Source organism: Convolutriloba macropyga, chromosome 8 (genome assembly GCF_964194025.1).
Source record: "Convolutriloba macropyga chromosome 8, txConMacr16.3, whole genome shotgun sequence".
In the NCBI taxonomy this organism is placed as follows: domain Eukaryota; kingdom Metazoa; phylum Xenacoelomorpha; order Acoela; family Convolutidae; genus Convolutriloba; species Convolutriloba macropyga.
The window spans coordinates 49,509,542-49,529,695 of record NC_134475.1 but is presented as its reverse complement, the minus strand read 5'-3'; the positions used below and the strand labels follow the sequence as shown (position 1 = coordinate 49,529,695).

Sequence of the window (20,154 nt, the reverse complement as noted above, 5' to 3'; positions counted from 1 at the left end):
ATATTATCAAAATGTTCAGAAAAAAGTGGAAGTAAATTGTGGGAACCTTTTTTTACCAAATCCAAAACTAATTGCTTTTTCTTGCGTTTAAAAGATTAATCCGGGAGAGTTTCGAAATTTGCTAATGTATATAAGAGTTTCTTTACATTAAAAGATTAGATGGCGATGGTAGACGCGATTACAGAAACAACGTCATGAAAGCAATTACTTCAGACCAAAAGACTTTGCTTGATCTGTACATCGGAGAATTGTTTTCGGCGAATATTTTAAAATGAATCAAAGACATTTAACCATTTTAAACATTGCAGGAGAAAAAGTAAAAATACGTGAAGATAACCAATTTTTGATCAATCTCTCAGATAACCAATTTTTGATCACTTGCCTATAACAAACAGGTTTTATATCGTGAGCAACCTTAATGAGCAATTAAGGTTGAATCAACTAAAGCTGTAGAATGAAGAGACCTTAAAGCTAATCTATATTGGCGTCTAGTTGCAATTTAAAAGTTCAATTTAAAGTGAAGCAAGAGTTTTATTAGAGAAGGTTAATCTGCCGAATCTGCGTTGCTGTCTTGGTGTAAACTCTAATATACAAATTGAAGTGCAGCAACATAAACATAAGAAAATGGAGATGTTTTCCTAAAAGTATTCCTCAATAATGCAACCAAATAAAAAAATAAAACTGGGAAACTCAATGAAACCAACATGTAGCCCTCAATGGCTCCTCTGTTTAACAGAAAGCGTTATCTGGTCATTTCGGTTGCTAAATTACATTTCGAAAGTTGAAAAACAGCTAAAAGAATTAAAACTTGCGTCCATTTGAACAAATAAAGTTTTCCAGTTAATAATGTGATTTAAAGGTAACGTGAGAAACAATAATTTGCGAAAATTAAAGTTTCTCGGCTTTCACTTTTGCAAGTACTTCACTTTGACAATTGATAAAAACCAGAGCATGACCAGATAAAAATGCATATAGATAATGCGCACTGACGAACACTATTTGAAAATCAATGCAAATTAATTTCTTTGATAATGAGAAGAAACCGGCTAAACTTTTTTCTGGGCAACTGTACTAGAGAGTTAATAATGTGATTTAAAGGTAACGTGATAAACAATAATTTGCGAAAATTAAAGTTTCTCGGCTTTCACTTTTGCAAGTACTTCACCAGTTAATAATGTGATTTAAAGGTAACGTGAGAAACAATAATTTGCGAAAATTAAAGTTTCTCGGCTTTCACTTTTGCAAGTACTTCACTTTGACAATTGATAAAAACCAGAGCGTGACCAGATAAAAAAGCATATAGATAATGTGCACTGACGAACACTATTTGAAAATCAATGCAAATTAATTTCTTTGATAATGAGAAGAAACCGGCTAAACTTTTTTCTGGGCAACTGTACTAGAGAGTTAATAATGTGATTTAAAGGTAACGTGATAAACATTAATTTGCGAAAATTAAATTTTCTCGGCTTTCACTTTTGCAAGTACTTCACCAGTTAATAATGTGATTTAAAGGTAACGTGAGAAACAATAATTTGCGAAAATTAAAGTTTCTCGGCTTTCACTTTTGCAAGTACTTCACTTTGACAATTGATAAAAACCAGAGCGTGACCAGATAAAAAAGCATATAGATAATGCGCACTGACGAACACTATTTGAAAATCAATGCAAATTAATTTCTTTGATAATGAGAAGAAACCGGCTAAACTTTTTTCTGGGCAACTGTACTAGAGAGTTAATAATGTGATTTAAAGGTAACGTGATAAACAATAGTTTGCGAAAATTAAAGTTTCTCGGCTTTCACTTTTGCAAGTACTTCACCAGTTAATATTGTGATTTAAAGGTAACGTGATAAACAATAATTTGCGAAAATTAAAGTTTCTCGGCTTTCACTTTTGCAAGTACTTCACTTTGACAATTGATAAAAACCAGAGCATGACCAGATAAAAATGCATATAGATAATGCGCACTGACGAACACTATTTGAAAATCAATGCAAATTAATTTCTTTGATAATGAGAAGAAACCGGCTAAACTTTTTTCTGGGCAACTGTACTAGAGAGTTAATAATGTGATTTAAAGGTAACGTGATAAACAATAATTTGCGAAAATTAAAGTTTCTCGGCTTTCACTTTTGCAAGTACTTCACTTTGACAATTGATAAAAACCAGAACGTGACCAGATAAAAAGCATATAGATAATGCGCACTGACGAACACTATTTGAAAATCAATGCAAATTAATTTCTTTGATAATGAGAAGAAACCGGCTAAACTTTTTTCTGGGCAACTGTACTAGAGAGTTAATAATGTGATTTAAAGGTAACGTGATAAACAATAATTTGCGAAAATTAAAGTTTCTCGGCTTTCACTTTTGCAAGTACTTCACCAGTTAATAATGTGATTTAAAGGTAACGTGAGAAACAATAATTTGCGAAAATTAAAGTTTCTCGGCTTTCACTTTTGCAAGTACTTCACTTTGACAATTGATAAAAACCAGAGCATGACCAGATAAAAATGCATATAGATAATGCGCACTGACGAACACTATTTGAAAATCAATGCAAATTAATTTCTTTGATAATGAGAAGAAACCGGCTAAACTTTTTTCTGGGCAACTGTACTAGAGAGTTAATAATGTGATTTAAAGGTAACGTGATAAACAATAATTTGCGAAAATTAAAGTTTCTCGGCTTTCACTTTTGCAAGTACTTCACCAGTTAATAATGTGATTTCAAGGTAACGTGATAAACAATAATTTGCGAAAATTAAAGTTTCTCGGCTTTCACTTTTGTAAGTACTTCACTTTGACAATTGATAAAAACCAGAGCATGACCAGATAAAAATGCATATAGATAATGCGCACTGACGAACACTATTTGAAAATCAATGCAAATTAATTTCTTTGATAATGAGAAGAAACCGGCTAAACTTTTTTCTGGGCAACTGTACTAGAGAGTTAATAATGTGATTTAAAGGTAACGTGATAAACAATAATTTGCGAAAATTAAAGTTTCTCGGCTTTCACTTTTGCAAGTACTTCACCAGTTAATAATGTGATTTAAAGGTAACGTGAGAAACAATAATTTGCGAAAATTAAAGTTTCTCGGCTTTCACTTTTGCAAGTACTTCACTTTGACAATTGATAAAAACCAGAGCATGACCAGATAAAAATGCATATAGATAATGCGCACTGACGAACACTATTTGAAAATCAATGCAAATTAATTTCTTCGATAATGAGAAGAAACCGGCTAAACTTTTTTCTGGGCAACTGTACTAGAGAGTTAATAATGTGATTTAAAGGTAACGTGATAAACAATAATTTGCGAAAATTAAAGTTTCTCGGCTTTCACTTTTGCAAGTACTTCACCAGTTAATATTGTGATTTAAAGGTAACGTGATAAACAATAATTTGCGAAAATTAAAGTTTCTCGGCTTTCACTTTTGCAAGTACTTCACTTTGACAATTGATAAAAACCAGAGCGTGACCAGATAAAAAGCATATAGATAATGCGCACTGACGAACACTATTTGAAAATCAATGCAAATTAGATTTCTTTGATAATGAGAAGAAACCGGCTAAAATTTTTTTCTGGGCAACTGTACTAGAGAGTTGACAATGAAATGGGCCAGAAAATTCAGCAGTTTTTAGGTTTACGCTTTTGACAAATTTAGAACAATTTATATACAGAAATGGCACAACGTTCACTTTTTAGGGTGTGAAAAAGTGAAACTCAGCCGCAGTAATCTAACCTTTAATAATCGCAGTAACAGTTAACCTAAGCTTCTAAGATTCAATAGATAATGGTAATATCCTTTTGAAAATGAAGTGAATCGAATATGAAAGTTTCGCTAAATGCGCCAAAATTGATTGCAAAAATAGTAGGGCCAACCATTTCTGCTGCCCCATGTGAACCGTGAAATCACTATTATTTGAGTAGCAGTTGTCAGTTTTGAAAAATAAGTTAAATGCTCGACAATTTTAAACTAAACCCCCATTACACGCAAAAAGCTCATTCTCGCAAAATTTGAAAATACTCAAAAGTTTGAAGTGCGTCTAAATTTTTCTACGCTTAATGGGTGTAAAGGTGCTATTGTCGGGGTTTGAAATAAGTAGAAACTAAAGTTTTCATTAATTTACTATATGGACAGCCAGCGTTTTAACTTCGAAGCAGGGCCGACAGTTTTTTATTCTCACTCTCGAGAAAGAAGTTTTCTGAATAAAAGAATCAATTTCTGGAACTGATCCTTACAATAGCTTTTTCTGGTTGTCTTTAGTATATTTTTCAGCTTAGTAGTTTACTGTGTAATTCTTGTCAGAACATATCAAGATCGTGTTCGTAACAAGATTGCGCCGGCACTCGCCAGATAAGAGAATAATAGGTCGAAAATATTTATGATAGCACTTAATAAGGCAGAAGTTTACAGTATTTTAATACGGCAAGATTTAACAGGCGAGAAATGGGACAAAACTAAAAGATGCTTTCCGGTTAATAAGTGGTTTAATTGGATTTTGGGTGATCTCTGAAAGGTTTATAATATCAGGTCTAAACAAGTAATTTTTACATTCTTGAAAAGGTATTAAAGTTTAAGATCCAAATATGGTTATGATAAATTAAAATAGGGAATGATAGCACTTTTTTCAATAACTTACTATATAGGACGTTACACTACCCTCTTTAGATAAAGTTTATGTATATAAATTTAAATATGGTTAGTATTTTTTTTCTGGGAGCCACCCTTAAGTTTATGTCGCTGGGTTAAAGTTGTCTTGTTTGTGCTTTTGTAGTTGGAATGGGAATGCAGACTGGCTTGCGACATAAGTTGTTTGTCGAGTGTCGCTAGCGTCATATTGTCGAGGTTGTGATTGTAATGAGTTTCTCGACTGTGAACGATTGAGGTTTTGAGATCCATGGTGAGATCGCGGAATGGATTCTGTTTGTGTTTGCTTCTTTTCCTGATCTCGTTGGTATTCCTCAAGATCAGAAATTTTCATTGTAATCCATGAAATTTTTTGGTCGATGTCATCAAGTATTCTTACTACCTCAATATCATGAGATGATTCATTTAAAAAAGTTGTTTTTCGTTTAAGCTTATGGTCCATTGATTGAACCATTGGGAATTGATCCTTAGTCACTGACACTACTTGTTTCATAGGAAATTTGGTTTCAGGGGATTTCATAAAATTAGATGTTAGGTTACGGATAAACTGGAATTTATGGTAAAGATACATAACTAAGATATGTAACAGGTTTCCAATAAAGACTGATATTTTGAGGGTTAATGATGTCTGTTTAGGAACGTAAAAGTCTAACTTTTCGATTAAGGTTGGTTTGAAAATTGGCATTTGATGAACTAGTGGGGCCGCAGTTTTGTCGTAGTCACTTTGTTGCAAGTTATCGACCGACATTGTAGTTAATTCTAATTTCATCTGTTGGAACAAAGCAACGTTTGCATCCATTTTTGATTTAAAGTAGGGAAGTTTTTCTATGTTCGGGACTGTTGGAATGAGATGTTGAAGAGGGTCATCTAATTTGACATTGATTTGTGTTTCTGGTATTTTGGAACAACTTGAAAGGTCTGAGCGGATTTTAATATGTTTGCTTATCAGTTGTTCTCCACAATTTAGCGTGATAATACATACGTTACATCCATTCCTGTTGACATTTGACGTACTTGTAGTTCCACTAACTATATGTTGGGGCCCTTTGAATTGTCGAGCACTTGTTATTAGCCAAATTCCGTATCCTAAGTTAGTTGCTTTTTCTGGAATTGGTAGAATTTTCCTCGTTTCGCAAACTTCTAAGGCGACAATGGGCTCCTGGTAGTAGAGTGTTGCTAAGCATGATGATTGTCCTAGATGTGTCTCCATTGTTTCGTGACAAATGCGATAAATTGAAGATCCTACACAATTATCAAGCTGTTGTTGGGTTAATGTTGTTGTTTCCATGGAGTCTTGTGAAATCGCTAAATAAGGTCCTTCGGTGACCCATTGCAAAGCTTCAGAAGGCTCCGGATGTGGCATTGGAATTATGTGTGCACGGTAGACTGTGAATATTGTTTGTCTTGAGGCTAACGGTATTGATAACGTTAAGAGTAGTCCTTGCGTTACTGTTGAGATTTCGGTAAGTAATTTTGTATCGTAATAGGACATCAGATTTTTCATTGGTATAGCTAGCGATAGTTTGTCATTTGAAAATTTTTGGCTATCGTGTACTGAATCAAGAACTGCCGTGAGAGATTCACGAGAAGCTAATGACATTGGTAGCCGTTTATCAAGTAAAATTGTGATTGAGTTGATTGAAATTATGCAATAGGCGTACAAAGCTGACCGGTAGCTTTTAACGTCTGCATACAAATATTCAATAGTGATGCGGCAGTATCGAAATGGAATTTCAACTGTTGGTTCGGAAACATCATTTGAGTGCAATCTCGCAAAACGTGAAAGTTGTTTTGGAATATTTCAAATTGCTGCTGGACAACTTGCCAATTTTTATTTTGATTTTCCTGCATTACTTTTTGGATTTTTGCTATTTCAGCTATTTCGTTAGAAATAAGGAAAAATTTGTCATTACTCGCTTGTTCAATTTCAAGTACGTATTCTGTTAGATTACTGGGATGCTCTGTAAGTTTCTCGATATTTTTCGCGTTCGGTCGTCCTGTACTTTGACAAGTACCGAAAATACCAAGAATACCTGAGTTATCTGAGTTTCCCCTTGATATTCCTAGAGATCCAAGGAGTGCAATTGCTCCCACTGCTGCAGCTGCTACAACTGGTGCTCCTCGCGTTTCTCGATTTTGAACTTCTTGTTGCTGCAAGTTTTGATTATGTTCGTCATTCTCGTCATTTGATAGAAATTTTACTGTCGTATTTCGTATGTGTTCGACTTCACGTTGTGCCGCTTGTTTCATTCTGAATTTTATTTAACATCCAATTCAAATTGAACGGTTTCCTTGGGGAGTTGAACGGTTGAGAAAAATTTTATGGGCATTCAGCCGACGGCTGACTCCACATTTCGGCTAATTTTGTTAGCATATCTTTTACTTGTTTTCTCATCGTAAAATTGTATTTCGGAAATGGCACAAGGAACTGAACGTTGACAAATTTTTCTGCTAGTAGAATCTGCGATTCTTTGTAAAATATGACTCTTTTGGATAATGCTTCGTTTTCTGTTGTTTCACTTTTCAAAGGTAGTAAAATTAATATTCCGCAGAGAATGATCGAATTCATATCGTAAAGGATGTTTTTTATTTAGAGTAGCTCTTTACTGAAATGAATTTTGGTTTTCTGTCTTTTCGAGTTATTATAAGCAAATTTGCATTTTGCCATATAGGGTTTATTTATATTAACTTGTTGTCCGTAAACATAACCTACTATTGTACCATATTGGTAGAAGAATCAGATTTGTTTAGAGCCAAGTTTGCTTGGTAAATAGTATGAGTGGTAGGCTTGTTTAGGCCTAATATGGCAAGGTTTTTTCGAAGAGTTGAATTGAAACCTTGTGTTCAGTTGTTTTTCAAGTATTTCAGGTCATAATGTGCTTTAATGTTACATTTGGGGATTTTGTGATAACATATTGTACCAATGGTTCATCCATAGTTGTCACTGATGTATGGTCTTCCCGGCAGTCAAGTTTGTGCAATAAAAGTCCTGAAAATTCAGTTCTCGGAGATGTACCTGACATAGATGCAAACGCAGTAAGGCTGAGATCGACATCGCCCCTTAAGTTGTAAGGAGTTCGATTGTTCTCCGGCTGGTATTGCTGCAACTCCAATGAAACCACGAAAGAGTCGTTCGAATTGCCGAAAGCTTTCTTTCTCTGCTCCGCAGTTTGGTTCAACTGTGATTTGGGCGTTGGCAGCCATGTTATTATTTTGTAAATTTAAAGCACTCTAAGGGGTGTAGCGTTGAATAAAAGAAATGAAATAAAATCAAAATTTTGGTCTTCCATAATAATAATAATAAAAGGGTTGACTTGGAATGTATATAAAAGATATTTTTATCTGATAGCAATTGGTTTCAGAGCTTGTTAAAATCTTTAATTTTTGTTAATTTAATGGCTTCCAAATATTAAGAGCACTTATCCTTAATATCTTGTGTAAATATGACTATTTGTCGCAGTGATTTTGATGCAAAGGCTGACACAGTATGCGTTACTTCAAATGATTGTTTATAGTAGAAAGAGATTCGATTTGTGCTTTCTATTTAGTGAATTCAGGTGAATAACGGCACTGTTTAATGATTGGGAGGATTTTGATATTATATTTATTATTTAAAGACATCAGATAAGCACCACAATTTTATTTGCTGAGACCTACTGGTTACGCAGTTTTAGCGATTGTTCGTCTCCAAACTCTTAGTTGTCTCGGTTGAGTCTGCCACCAACTTGTAGATTTGTAAGACGACCTTGTGATTCTGACAGATGATCCGGAGTATGAAAAAATAGAATGAGAGGGCACCGAGGGCAATCAGGAGAAAAGTAATGATGAAATTGTCTTCGTAAATTAAATTGAAATTTAATCGGCTCATTTTTATTTATTATTTTAGTAACAAGAAATATATGAAAGGAACCAAAGTGAATATGGTTAATAACAAGGAAATAATGTCCGGGTAGCTTTATTGTCCAGTAAAATTGTAAAATTTTGATAACATTTTCGTATGAATTCGTTGAAATCTGATCTGTTGTTTAACTCAAGTTTCGATTTATTGAATTTTAATTTAATCAATAAAACATTTTCATCAGAGAGGAAGCCTTGTAAAAACAATTCCCGTTCAATTTTACTAACATAGATATTTGTAACTGTCAACATTGATTTTTCAAATTGTACATCACAAAATATAACTACTCGTCCTTCAATAGGAAGTTTTGTCTTACACGTTTGGATAAGACTACACAATTTATAAAATTTGCATTTTTTTACTTCATCCGTGTAAAACTAAGGCGAAATTACCTATGATGCTAATATAAGCATTATTTTCTATTTCCAATTGTTCTGTGAAATAACTTTCGGCATCAGATTACTGGGCGATAACTAAACAATTCGAATTATCATGTAGACTTCCGAAGATGAAGATATCATATAATTGATCATAATAATAGCTAATTTCTGGTTAAATCGAAGTACCGTAGTTATTCGGGTTTCCAAAAACAATTATATCTGGTTCATTTGGTAAATTAAAGAAAAGGCCAGAATCTTGGCAGTATTCGCGAGTTGCTTTATAGTGGCTGGAGTTAGCATTCGGATAAGGCATTACTTAAAATGAACATTATGAATAAAGAATAAGATGAAATTTTAGAATGATAAGAACGAAAGTTGAGGTCTATTGTAAAGCTATTTTTTCGAAAAGTTTAAAAGAGTGAAATACTGTCTCCACTCCTGTCACCATGTAAAGGTGCTATTGTCAGGGTTTGAAATAAGTAGAAACTAAAGTTTTCATTAATTTACTATATGGACAGCCAGCGTTTTAACTTCGAAGCAGGGCCGACAGTTTTTTATTCTCACTCTCGAGAAAGAAGTTTTCTGAATAAAAGAATCAATTTCTGGAACTGATCCTTACAATAGCTTTTTCTGGTTGTCTTTAGTATATTTTTCAGCTTAATAGTTTACTGTGTAATTCTTGTCAGAACATATCAAGATCGTGTTCGTAACAAGATTGCGCCGGCACTCGCCAGATAAGAGAATAATAGGTCGAAAATATTTATGATAGCACTTAATAAGGCAGAAGTTTACAGTATTTTAATACGGCAAGATTTAACAGGCGAGAAATGGGACAAAACTAATAGATGCTTTCCGGTTAATAAGTGGTTTAATTGGATTTTGGGTGATCTCTGAAAGGTTTATATTATTAGGTTTAAACAAGTAATTTTTACATTCTTGAAAAGGTATTAAAGTTTAAGATCCAAATATGGTTATGATAAATTAAAATAGGGAATGATAGCACTTTTATAGATAACGGACTATATAGGACGTTACAATGGGCTTTCTTTTGATACCACTCGTGTGTTTCTGCGTCAAAATATCGGGCCACAAAATTGAGTAAACAAAAAGAAACAGTTGAGGATATAGTTCCGGCCTCCCAAGTAATAGGTGTCGGAATAATTACAAATAGAATGTTCATGCTTAATGCTTAAAACACGTCTATCAGAAAAAAAATATTTTCACAAAAGTGATAGTGCTGGTATCAAATTTAATCAGCATAATTATACTCACTGTCAACAGCGGGTATATCTTTACTTGGACCATTTTTTCTGCTTATCAGCTGAAGAAATGAATCTGCAAACCTTCTGCAGAGAGTGCGCATTTAATTTCAGTTGTTAGATGATGCCATCTTTTCCTCCTTTTATGAAGTTTTACTCTAAAACCAAAACACCTCCCGCCTCTGAAAAGTTTTCGTGTGTTACTTTTGAGCACCTTCCGTCGCATTTAGTACAGAATATTTGTCAGCTATTAATCAGATCTGGAAACTTCAAAAGTGTTTTAAACTTACGCTCAGCAAGTTGGAATCTCTTCACGTTGATCAACGATCTGCCTCTACTCCTTTCCCAGTATGTTATGCTAAATGACTACACAGAACTTGATGGATTTAGTCATTATGTAGATTACGTAACTGTTAACACACAGTGGAAGGTGGAATATTTGAAAATAAAAGTGTTCTATAATTTGCAAGAACGTCAGAAACATACGCCGGAAGAGTTCCTTCAATTTTTGCGGTCCAACAGCAGTTTTTATCAACCAAAATTGCGACATATTCGATTTGAAACCAGCTCATCAGGTACAAATATCATTCATTGTGATGAATTTGCAAGTGTGTTATGTAATAATGAAACAACGATTGATTTTGAAAGCATTTACTCGTTCGTCTCTTTCCAAAATTTTACCCAACTGCACAGGGTGAGATCTTTTCGAATGTACATTGACCGTGAAATGACAGCGAGTTGTAGATTGTGGAAATTGGTAAATTTGCAGAAGTTGACGGTGATCTGTTTCGATGACCATGTCGATAAGGAAAGACCGCTGAAACTCGACAATTTAAAGGGATATTTTGATCTGCTTAAATCAAACCAAAATGTTAAATATTCAAAAGTATGATTAGTTAGGATACTTTTACTTTCCGAAAAAAATGCTTAACGACTTTCCATTTGGCCACAAAATGCCAACTTTGTTGGGAACATATTTGCTTTCTTTATAATTAGTGTGCGTTTTGAACACAAAAACAAAAATTTCCGCCTTAAAAATTTAAAAACATTTTTTTAAGAGAAACCACGTGGATTGTTGCAGAGGGTCAAAAGCGACCAACACTGAACTAGACCTAAGTTTCGAGATTTGACAATGATGAATTATAATGTAGTATCTATATCAAAACAGATTTTGCGCCAAAAATTTTAGTTTCTGGCCATTTCTTTTTGATAAAAGAAAAGTTGTTTTTATCTCTGGCTGTCCCTGTTTGTCTCGAAACAAAGACAAAATGTACCAAAAACAAAATGGGATGCAAACCTAACCTGAAAATATTTAAATTTGCAGATATTAGTGAACTTTAAATGAGGCAAGTTGAGCGCAGATTTAGAGTAGTGACAAATTGAAATTGACTGTCTTTGATGGAAATGGATTGATTGAGCGATTGATTATCTGAAGGAATGATGAAAATGAGATTTTTTATCATGAACGCCTTGAAAGACACCGAATGAAATTTTAACTGGGGACATGAGGGCATTATCCTTCATTCTATGAACGTGTTGCCCTTGAGTTGCAAATTCTACGTATAGGGATGTCCTGTTTTGAGCCAGAGATTTCAAAATGGGCGCAAGTTGAAAAAATTGCATTCATTGAGGAAAAACATAAAACGATGCGTGCAAGCGAAATTACTTGAAAGTTCAAATTTTCAGTCGTCCGGAATTTGTAATTTTAGTAGTGCTTTTAAAACTCCGAACTCCGCGAAAGCTATAAACCGGTGCAATAAAATGACATTCAAAGCAAATTGTAGAAAGCAATAAAAGTTAATGTGTATCACTTAAAAAACTTTCCATTTGGTCAAAAAAATGCCAATTTTGTTGGGAAAATATTTGCTTTCTTTATAATTAGTGTGCGTTTTGAACACAAAAACAAAAATTTCCGCCCCAAAAATATAAAAACACTTTTTTAAGAGAAACCACGTGGATTGTTGCAGAGGGTCAAAAGCAACCAACCCTATGAACTAGACCCAATCTTTGAGATTTGACAATGATGAATTATAATGTAGTATCTATATCAAAACAGATTTTGCGCCAAAAATTTTAGTTCCTGGCCATTTCTTTCTGATGAAGGAAAAGTTGTTTTTATCCCTGTTTGTCCTTGTTTGTCTCGAAACAAAGACAAAATGTACCAAAAACAAAATTGGATGCAAACTTAAAACTATTTAAATTTGCAGATATTAGTAAACTTTAAATGAGGCAAATTCAGTGCAGATTTAGAGTAGTGACAAATTGAAATTGACTGTCCTTGATGGAAATGGGTTAATTGAGCGATTGATTATCTGAAGGAATGATGAAAATGAGATTTTTATCGTGGACTCCTTGAAAGACAACGAATGAAATTTTAACTGGGGACATGAGGGCATAGTCCTTCATGCTATGAACGTGTTGCCCTTGAGTTGCAAAGTCTACGTAGAGGGATGTCCTGTTTTGAGCCAGAGATTTCAAAATGGGCGCAAGTTGAAAAAGTTGCATTCATTGAGGAAAAAAGTACGAAAACGATGCGTGCAAGCGAAATTACTTGAAAGTTCAAATTTTCAGTCGTCCGGAATTTGTAATTTTAGTAGTGCTTTTAAAACTCCGAACTCCGCGAAAGCTATAAACCGGTGCAATAAAATGACATTCAAAGCAAATTGTAGAAAGCAATAAAAGTTAATGTGTATCACTTAAAAAACTTTCCATTTGGTCAAAAAAATGCCAATTTTGTTGGGAAAATATTTGCTTTCTTTATAATTAGTGTGCGTTTTGAACACAAAAACAAAAATTTCCGCCCCAAAAATATAAAAACACTTTTTTAAGAGAAACCACGTGGATTGTTGCAGAGGGTCAAAAGCAACCAACCCTATGAACTAGACCCAATCTTTGAGATTTGACAATGATGAATTATAATGTAGTATCTATATCAAAACAGATTTTGCGCCAAAAATTTTAGTTCCTGGCCATTTCTTTCTGATGAAGGAAAAGTTGTTTTTATCCCTGTTTGTCCTTGTTTGTCTCGAAACAAAGACAAAATGTACCAAAAACAAAATTGGATGCAAACTTAAAACTATTTAAATTTGCAGATATTAGTAAACTTTAAATGAGGCAAATTCAGTGCAGATTTAGAGTAGTGACAAATTGAAATTGACTGTCCTTGATGGAAATGGGTTAATTGAGCGATTGATTATCTGAAGGAATGATGAAAATGAGATTTTTATCGTGGACTCCTTGAAAGACAACGAATGAAATTTTAACTGGGGACATGAGGGCATAGTCCTTCATGCTATGAACGTGTTGCCCTTGAGTTGCAAAGTCTACGTAGAGGGATGTCCTGTTTTGAGCCAGAGATTTCAAAATGGGCGCAAGTTGAAAAAGTTGCATTCATTGAGGAAAAAAGTACGAAAACGATGCGTGCAAGCGAAATTACTTGAAAATTTAAATTTTCAGTGGTCCGGAATTTGTAATTTTAATAGTGCTTTTAAAATTGCGACCTCCGCGAAAGCTATAAACAGGTGCAATAAAAGTGCCATTCAAAGCAAATTGTAGAGAGTAATAAACGTTAATGTGTAGCACTTCGAAAAAACGACCCCAAAAATTTTGGAACTTCTATTCCCCCCCCCCCCCCCTCAGCTTAGTTGGCTTATAGCTCTTATGCCCCGGGTTTATGTGCTATTTTTTACATAATATCTTGCTATATGGCAACATATAGTTTCTAATTGGGGCTTAAATACGAGGGGGGGGGGGGGGCAATGGATCAAAATTTTACCTCAAAAACCTTAAGGCAGAATGTCTCAAAAATGGTGCCAGAACAATTTACACAATTCCATTTTACCCAATGCCATTATATCTAACCTGTCATTTTACCCAATGACAACTCTAATTTACCCTATTGTTGAAATTAGCAGAACGACTATTTAGTCATTTAGTCGACTATATAAGTAAATGGCCCGTGGGACTTGATATGAAACTCACAATCCAACATGGAACTATAAATGGCTATATAATCAAATGGCCCGTGGGACTTGATATGAAACTATCAGAACCGAACATCGGATAATTGAACGAAAAGATCAAAGAGCATTGGGTAAGTTGCCATTGGGTAAAATGACAGTGAGTAAAATGGAATGGTGTAAATTATCATGCCACCCTAAATAACGATGCAAATTTCATTTGTTCTGAGAGACATTGTGGACGTTACGATTAATAGCTGAACTTAAAAAGGACCTGTTTGGCTTCCTAAAATTAGTTGTTTTATGTCCACAATTGTATGGGATGGAGCTCTACGTGAAAAGGAGCCTCATCTTTTGTTCATCAGAAATATTGTAACAAGTATGTATTGAGCTTTGAATTTTTGAAAGTTTTTTAATCGATGAGAATATCCTGAGAAGGAATTACGAATCGACAGCATGAAAACCTTGTTCCACCTGGCACCTTTGCCCTCTTCTGAAACTCCTCCTTGGTTCCCGAATGTGAAGTACTTCCGATTTAGAGACTTCAAACGGAACAACCACAGGTTTCTGCACTACATGATGCACTTCCCGAATTTGGAGCACTTCGATACAGAAACGGACCACCAGTTCGTAGAAAAGTATCTTACCTCTGACACTATTTTCCCAGATGGTGGTCGAGATAACGTGCTTCAGTTGTGTCCTGAAACGTGTGTAACACTGAAGTTGTCTTCATTTATATTCTGCAACATAGCGATTCCTGAAAACTTGCAGGAACTGTTTGTTGCGGTTGATTTGAACCGAAATACGCTGAATGTTGTTTTGGACCACATTGTATCGGTGTTGTGCAGTGGTACGAAATACCTAAAAATTGTCAACTTGTATCTCCACAGAGGCGACTACTTGTACGACATTCACCCAGTAGCCCTTAAGGAATTGTTTCCTTTTACGCTTCAAAAACATAATCATTGTTCCGACCCCACTTGTGGGGGGGGGGGGAACTATATACTCAAATGGGTTTTTTTTGTTCAGTCACTTTTGGCCGATCGATATGTTCGTCGTAGAGAAATATGAGTGGTATCATTAAAAAGCTGGTCCAGCGTAGAATTCAAAATTAAACCGATTTTTATGAATTATCGTTTTTTTCGAGGAGCTATCGAGGATTGAAGTTTTGTGTGAACACGGGATATTTGTTCACTTTTAGTGTAATTTTTCTCCAAATTAAAATATTTTCTATAAAAATAGTATTTCAGAATTAAATTTCACGCCAAAAATTGACCAGTTTTGTGTTCCTAATAGACTAAAGGCGATAAAAAAGACTAGTTTTGGTCTCATAGGGAAGTTCACTATAAAAAAAATCGAATTCTATTTGAGAGCTTTTATTTTATAAAGCTTTTCTCGTTTTTTTGCTTTTTTTTAAGTCACCTAGAGACCAGTCACTTTTTACATCAAAGATCTATTAATGACAAACCTCCTTTATAGTCAAATGAAGCCCAATCAACAAAAACCATCGTTTTCAAGGAATTGCTCATTTTTTTTTGGCTTCGATTCTGAGTTATCGTAATTTTAATTGAAATTTTGAATGTTCTTTTTGAGGTTTTACTAATTTTTTGGATTATCCAAATTTTTATAACTCCCATTGGCTAAAAAAAGATGTTCAGTGATTCACAGATAAAAATTTCCTAGAAAAATTTTTGGTTTGAATGGCTTCGACACGTTCTTCTCGCACTTTTCTATTGAATTTTTTGTTTTTGTTGTTGTTTTAATAGTCATAAGACTTATTGTGATGCCTTATTGATTACCTATGCATGACAAACATAAATGTACTACCAATGAGGCATCTTTGAGCGTATTTATTAGCTGTTAAGAATTTAAAAATAATTTAACGAAAATTCTTTTGAACACTAACAAATCTTAGTTTTTTCGTGAACTGTTAATCAGTGTCAGTATTGACAGGACCCACTTGCTTTCTGCTGCAACTAAGATAATCTGGTTAGCGGTTTTATCTTCTAACTATTGCTTTTATGACTTCAATGACACAAGATTTCAATTCTTTAAAAAAATTTTGGGATATTTTTGTATTATTGGTTACTTTTGAACTCCTATCACATTATCCAAACATTATACACATTATCCAAATATTATTCTAATCTCATTGGCTCAGAGAGGACGTTCAGTGGATCACAGATAAAGTTTTCAGAAAAAAGCTAATAGTTTAATTGGCTTCGACACTCTTCTCGCACTTTTCTACTGAATTTTGGTTATTGTCTGTTTTTGTTATTGTTTTCATAGTGATAAGACTTATTGAGATGTCTTTTTAATTATTTATACATGACAAACATCCTTTTCCTCCCATCGCGTTATATCTGAGCGTAGTTATAGAGCTCCGTTGAACGATTTTGAGTTTAGTGGCTGTTAAGAGTTTAAAAATAGATTTTTCGAAAAATTTTTTTGAACATTAACCAATCCTAAACTTTTTTCCTGAGCTGTTGGTCAACGTCAGTACTAGAAGAATCCCTTTCTGTCCTACTGCAGCCAAAATTATTCTGGTTAGCGGTTTTAACTTCTACCTATTAGTTTGATAACTTCAATGCCACGAGATTTCAATTTTTTTTCAATTTTCGGACACTTTATTTTATGTTTGGATCCTTTTGAAATCTTATCAAATCATCCGACTGCTGATACTCTCCATTGGTTTAGAGAAAAAGTTCAACGGATCATAGATAAAGTTTTCAGAGAACAGCTTATGATTTGAATTGCTTCGACATTTTCTTCTGGCACTTTTCTACTGAATTTTTGGTTTTTGCCTGTCTCTGATGTTGTTTTCTTTGTCAATAACTTGTTGTAAGGTCCTCTTGATGGAATATGATTGGCAAACAAAGTTGTTTTCACATCGAGACATAATTTAGCGTATTTACTGGCCTCCGTTGAAAGCTAATGAATTTAATGGCGTTGATGAAACGTGGTTTCTCGAAAATTTCGTGGTTCTGATGTATTTGTTCATATTTGTTGATTTTTTGAATTTATATTGATCAAAAAGAAAAATCCCATTGTTCTTAAAAATTAATTGAAAATAGAAGAGTTTTTGTTGGAAATTTCATTTTTTTAATGCCTTCGACACTTCTCGATCAATTTTTTTCTTGAATTTGCCGTTTTTGTTCTTTAGGTGGGAGTAAATTGCTGACAGGTCTCATAGGCTTGTCATTCAGAATTGATGAATGATGTTACCCGAAGCAGTCAGTTTATTGCGAATACTCTTAAAGTTTATGCTAAACGTTTTGAAATATTTTTCAAACATTTCAGTTTCTGTTGTTCTTTTCGCCAAATTGTAACTTATTTTCATCAATGAGCGGTCCCATCCAATTTTTTGTATTTCAATAAATAACATATCTATTGATTTTATTTGTCAATGATGTTTTGTTTGTTGGACAATATGCGTTTTTCTGCACGTTTATTGAGCGGCCAGTTTTTGTGTTTCTTTCTCTTTCGCGTAATAACAGATCCCAATGGTTTTCAAATGTGGCCCAAGTAAACTTATTTAATTTCTGTATAAATCTTTCAGCTGAATTAGTTGAAATAACAACTCAATTAAAAATACTTAATATTCAGATGATAGCTAATGATTTTAGTGGTAGCAATAGTTTGTTTTCGCAAATCGTTTGTACTTTTTTGAGTTTCTCTTTAGTTCGTTTCTATGGCTTTGTCTAACCAAAGACAGTTTCTTTCGGTTTTGTAATGACTTTTTAGTAATTTATCATGGATTATTTAGTTAAAAGCTAATTATTTTTAAGATTTTTGAAATTTCTTGGTGTATAAAATGTTGATTAATTTTTAAGTTTCGCCTCACTTGTCGTTTTTTTGTCGACTTGTTACCTAGTCTCATTAAGAGAACTTTCCATCTGCTATATAGTTAGGAAAAAGTAAACTTGTGTAGTTAAGGTTTTATCAGACTGCATTTTGACGTTGTTACTAGGTGCTTTTAAATTTAGATATTCAGTTCATGCCTTGAAATTTTTTGTTTTTGCTTGTTTTTTTGTCTCTTAGTCTCTTTAATGTCAGATGACGTTGGCGCTGTAATGAGGCATGGCATTATGTTAATCGGTTAGGAGATAGGTTGTGTAACGATTGTTTTAAACTCAAACATCTATTTTTGTTATCTCTTCATTTGGTTGACAATTTAGTCAAAAATGTACATGAGCTCGGGTCGGAACATCATGTGCGAACGCGCATTTACGAGCCGCCTTGTTTCTATTATGATTCGAAAACACAATCAGTTCTAAGTTCAAAAACCATCATCAGTTCAAAAACACGATGAATGTTGCGAATGCAACCTCCAAATAGAAAAATAAAGAAGTTGAAGATGATTTAACGCAAAAAAATCTTGACATTACATATCCCACAATGCTAGCGTATAGTTACCAAAACATGGAACCAAAATCATGAAATTTGACTTTTCAATACTAGAAGTATGTTTTCGTTACAATGCATTTATGAAAGTTTTGTTGGCATGAAAAAGGGAAACAGTTCAATCTATAGGCTGTCATTAGCTTTGTCAGTAGCTTAATTGGTTCTAAAAATAGTTTGGAAGTTATATGCGTATCGACTGCAATCGAACTGAAAAGGCGTGAGTTGAAAAATTGGAGCAAACGCAACACTGATGAATTTAACCGGCATCCTTGCTTGAAGGCGGTGATAATTGACGATGAGCCAGTGTTTTTGAGTGGAGATATTACTGCAGCTCTTATGCATCGGTTGGATAAATTGACCGATGACTATCAATGGACAATCAGGAGAAATAGAAAGACAGGTGAAACTATTCAATTCGGAGAGTGTGTTTAGCCCGACTCTCTTTACTTGGAGTTATCAAATTGGAATTTCGTCTTTTTTTGTTCAGGTGCTATTAGTTTTAGGGAAAAGAATTTATAATACAAATCTCCAGAAAAATACCTATTAGTTTCAGAAATTATTTGTGTAGTTTTGAATATTTAGTTCAAATTTAGAGGATCGATTGTTTTCTGCCTGATGGATTTTGATGACTTCATTATGTTGCTAAGCTTTGATAGCGAGCTGGGTTCCATAGACTTGGCCGAAATTTTTTGCCGAGGCGTTCTGCAGTGGTTCAATGTGAGTAATTTAGTCCGTAAAATTGACACTACCAAGGCGGCATTAGGCGAAAGGAATTTTTGTTGCTATTGGGCACAAATTTTGAACTGAGTTTTGTGGAAATTAAGCGAATGGCAGTCAAAGCACCTAAAGGAAGTACAGCAATATTTGCCTGGTGAATTAATGTAGACAAGTGACTATAACAATTGTTTTTTTTAGAAAAAAATTTTTAAAAATAATCGAAAATTGACGAAATTTTGAATTTTAAGCATTCTCACCTTGTATTTTAACTCCAACTCCCACCATTTGCCGTGCTTCTTTTAACCGGTAGTTCCAAATTATTAACTATTCTCGAGCGAAGTTTGAAGTAATTAATGTAAACGGATGTGTCTTTTTATGCAAAATGCTCGACGCTTTCGTGCTTTTGTTCTAGAATATTCTTTGACTTCTTGGGTAACTTGTGATTTTAGTTCATTTCTTATTGCGTTCTCAAATAAAGTTCGTTGCTCAAATCGATTGTGAGCGAAAGGCAATCAAAGGTAGTTTAGCGCAGTGGTAAAGGTGTCAGACTGCCAACCTGGAGGACCAGTGGTTTCCAACCCCAGTGGGAAAGTTTTTGTACACACAAAGCATTTCTTTCTAAGCTATGCCCCCTCTAAATTAAATTAAATTAAATTGCCACCGTCTGTTGTTCGAGCAATCCATCTGACGTTAGTCTCTTTGTTTTACATTAAAGCTATTGATATATTAAATTGGTATTCCCCTTTTTGGCTACAAAAACTGAATTCGCCTCGGCGAGTTTTTGCTCAATATCCTACAAAGAATTTCTAAACGAATTTCTGCTCCATCGGATAAGACTACAAAAAGGTGACTTCTATACCACTTAAAAACGTTT

General features: G+C 34.1%; 1 protein-coding gene across 1 annotated transcript; it reads left to right on the top strand.

Moving 5' to 3' along the window:
• The first annotated feature begins 14,600 nt into the window (after window positions 1-14,600).
• On the top strand, window positions 14,601-19,164 carry LOC142344791 (uncharacterized). Its single transcript, XM_075396735.1, has 2 exons — window positions 14,601-15,061; window positions 18,693-19,164. The coding sequence occupies exons 1-2, from the start codon at window positions 14,616-14,618 to the stop codon at window positions 18,718-18,720; spliced, it is 474 nt and encodes a 157-aa protein (XP_075252850.1). The 5' UTR covers window positions 14,601-14,615; the 3' UTR covers window positions 18,721-19,164.
• Window positions 19,165-20,154: the final 990 nt, after the last annotated feature.

What these genes read in the sequence shown, in the direction of transcription:
- LOC142344791 (XM_075396735.1), top strand. Translation starts at nt 14,616, where the DNA reads ATGAAAACCTTGTTCCACCTGGCACCTTTGCCCTCTTCTGAAACTCCT. An exon ending in CTCCACAGAGGCGACTACTT is followed by an intron (nt 15,062 to 18,692) that starts GTACGACATTCA and finishes TTCAATCTATAG; the next exon opens with GCTGTCATTAGCTTTGTCAG.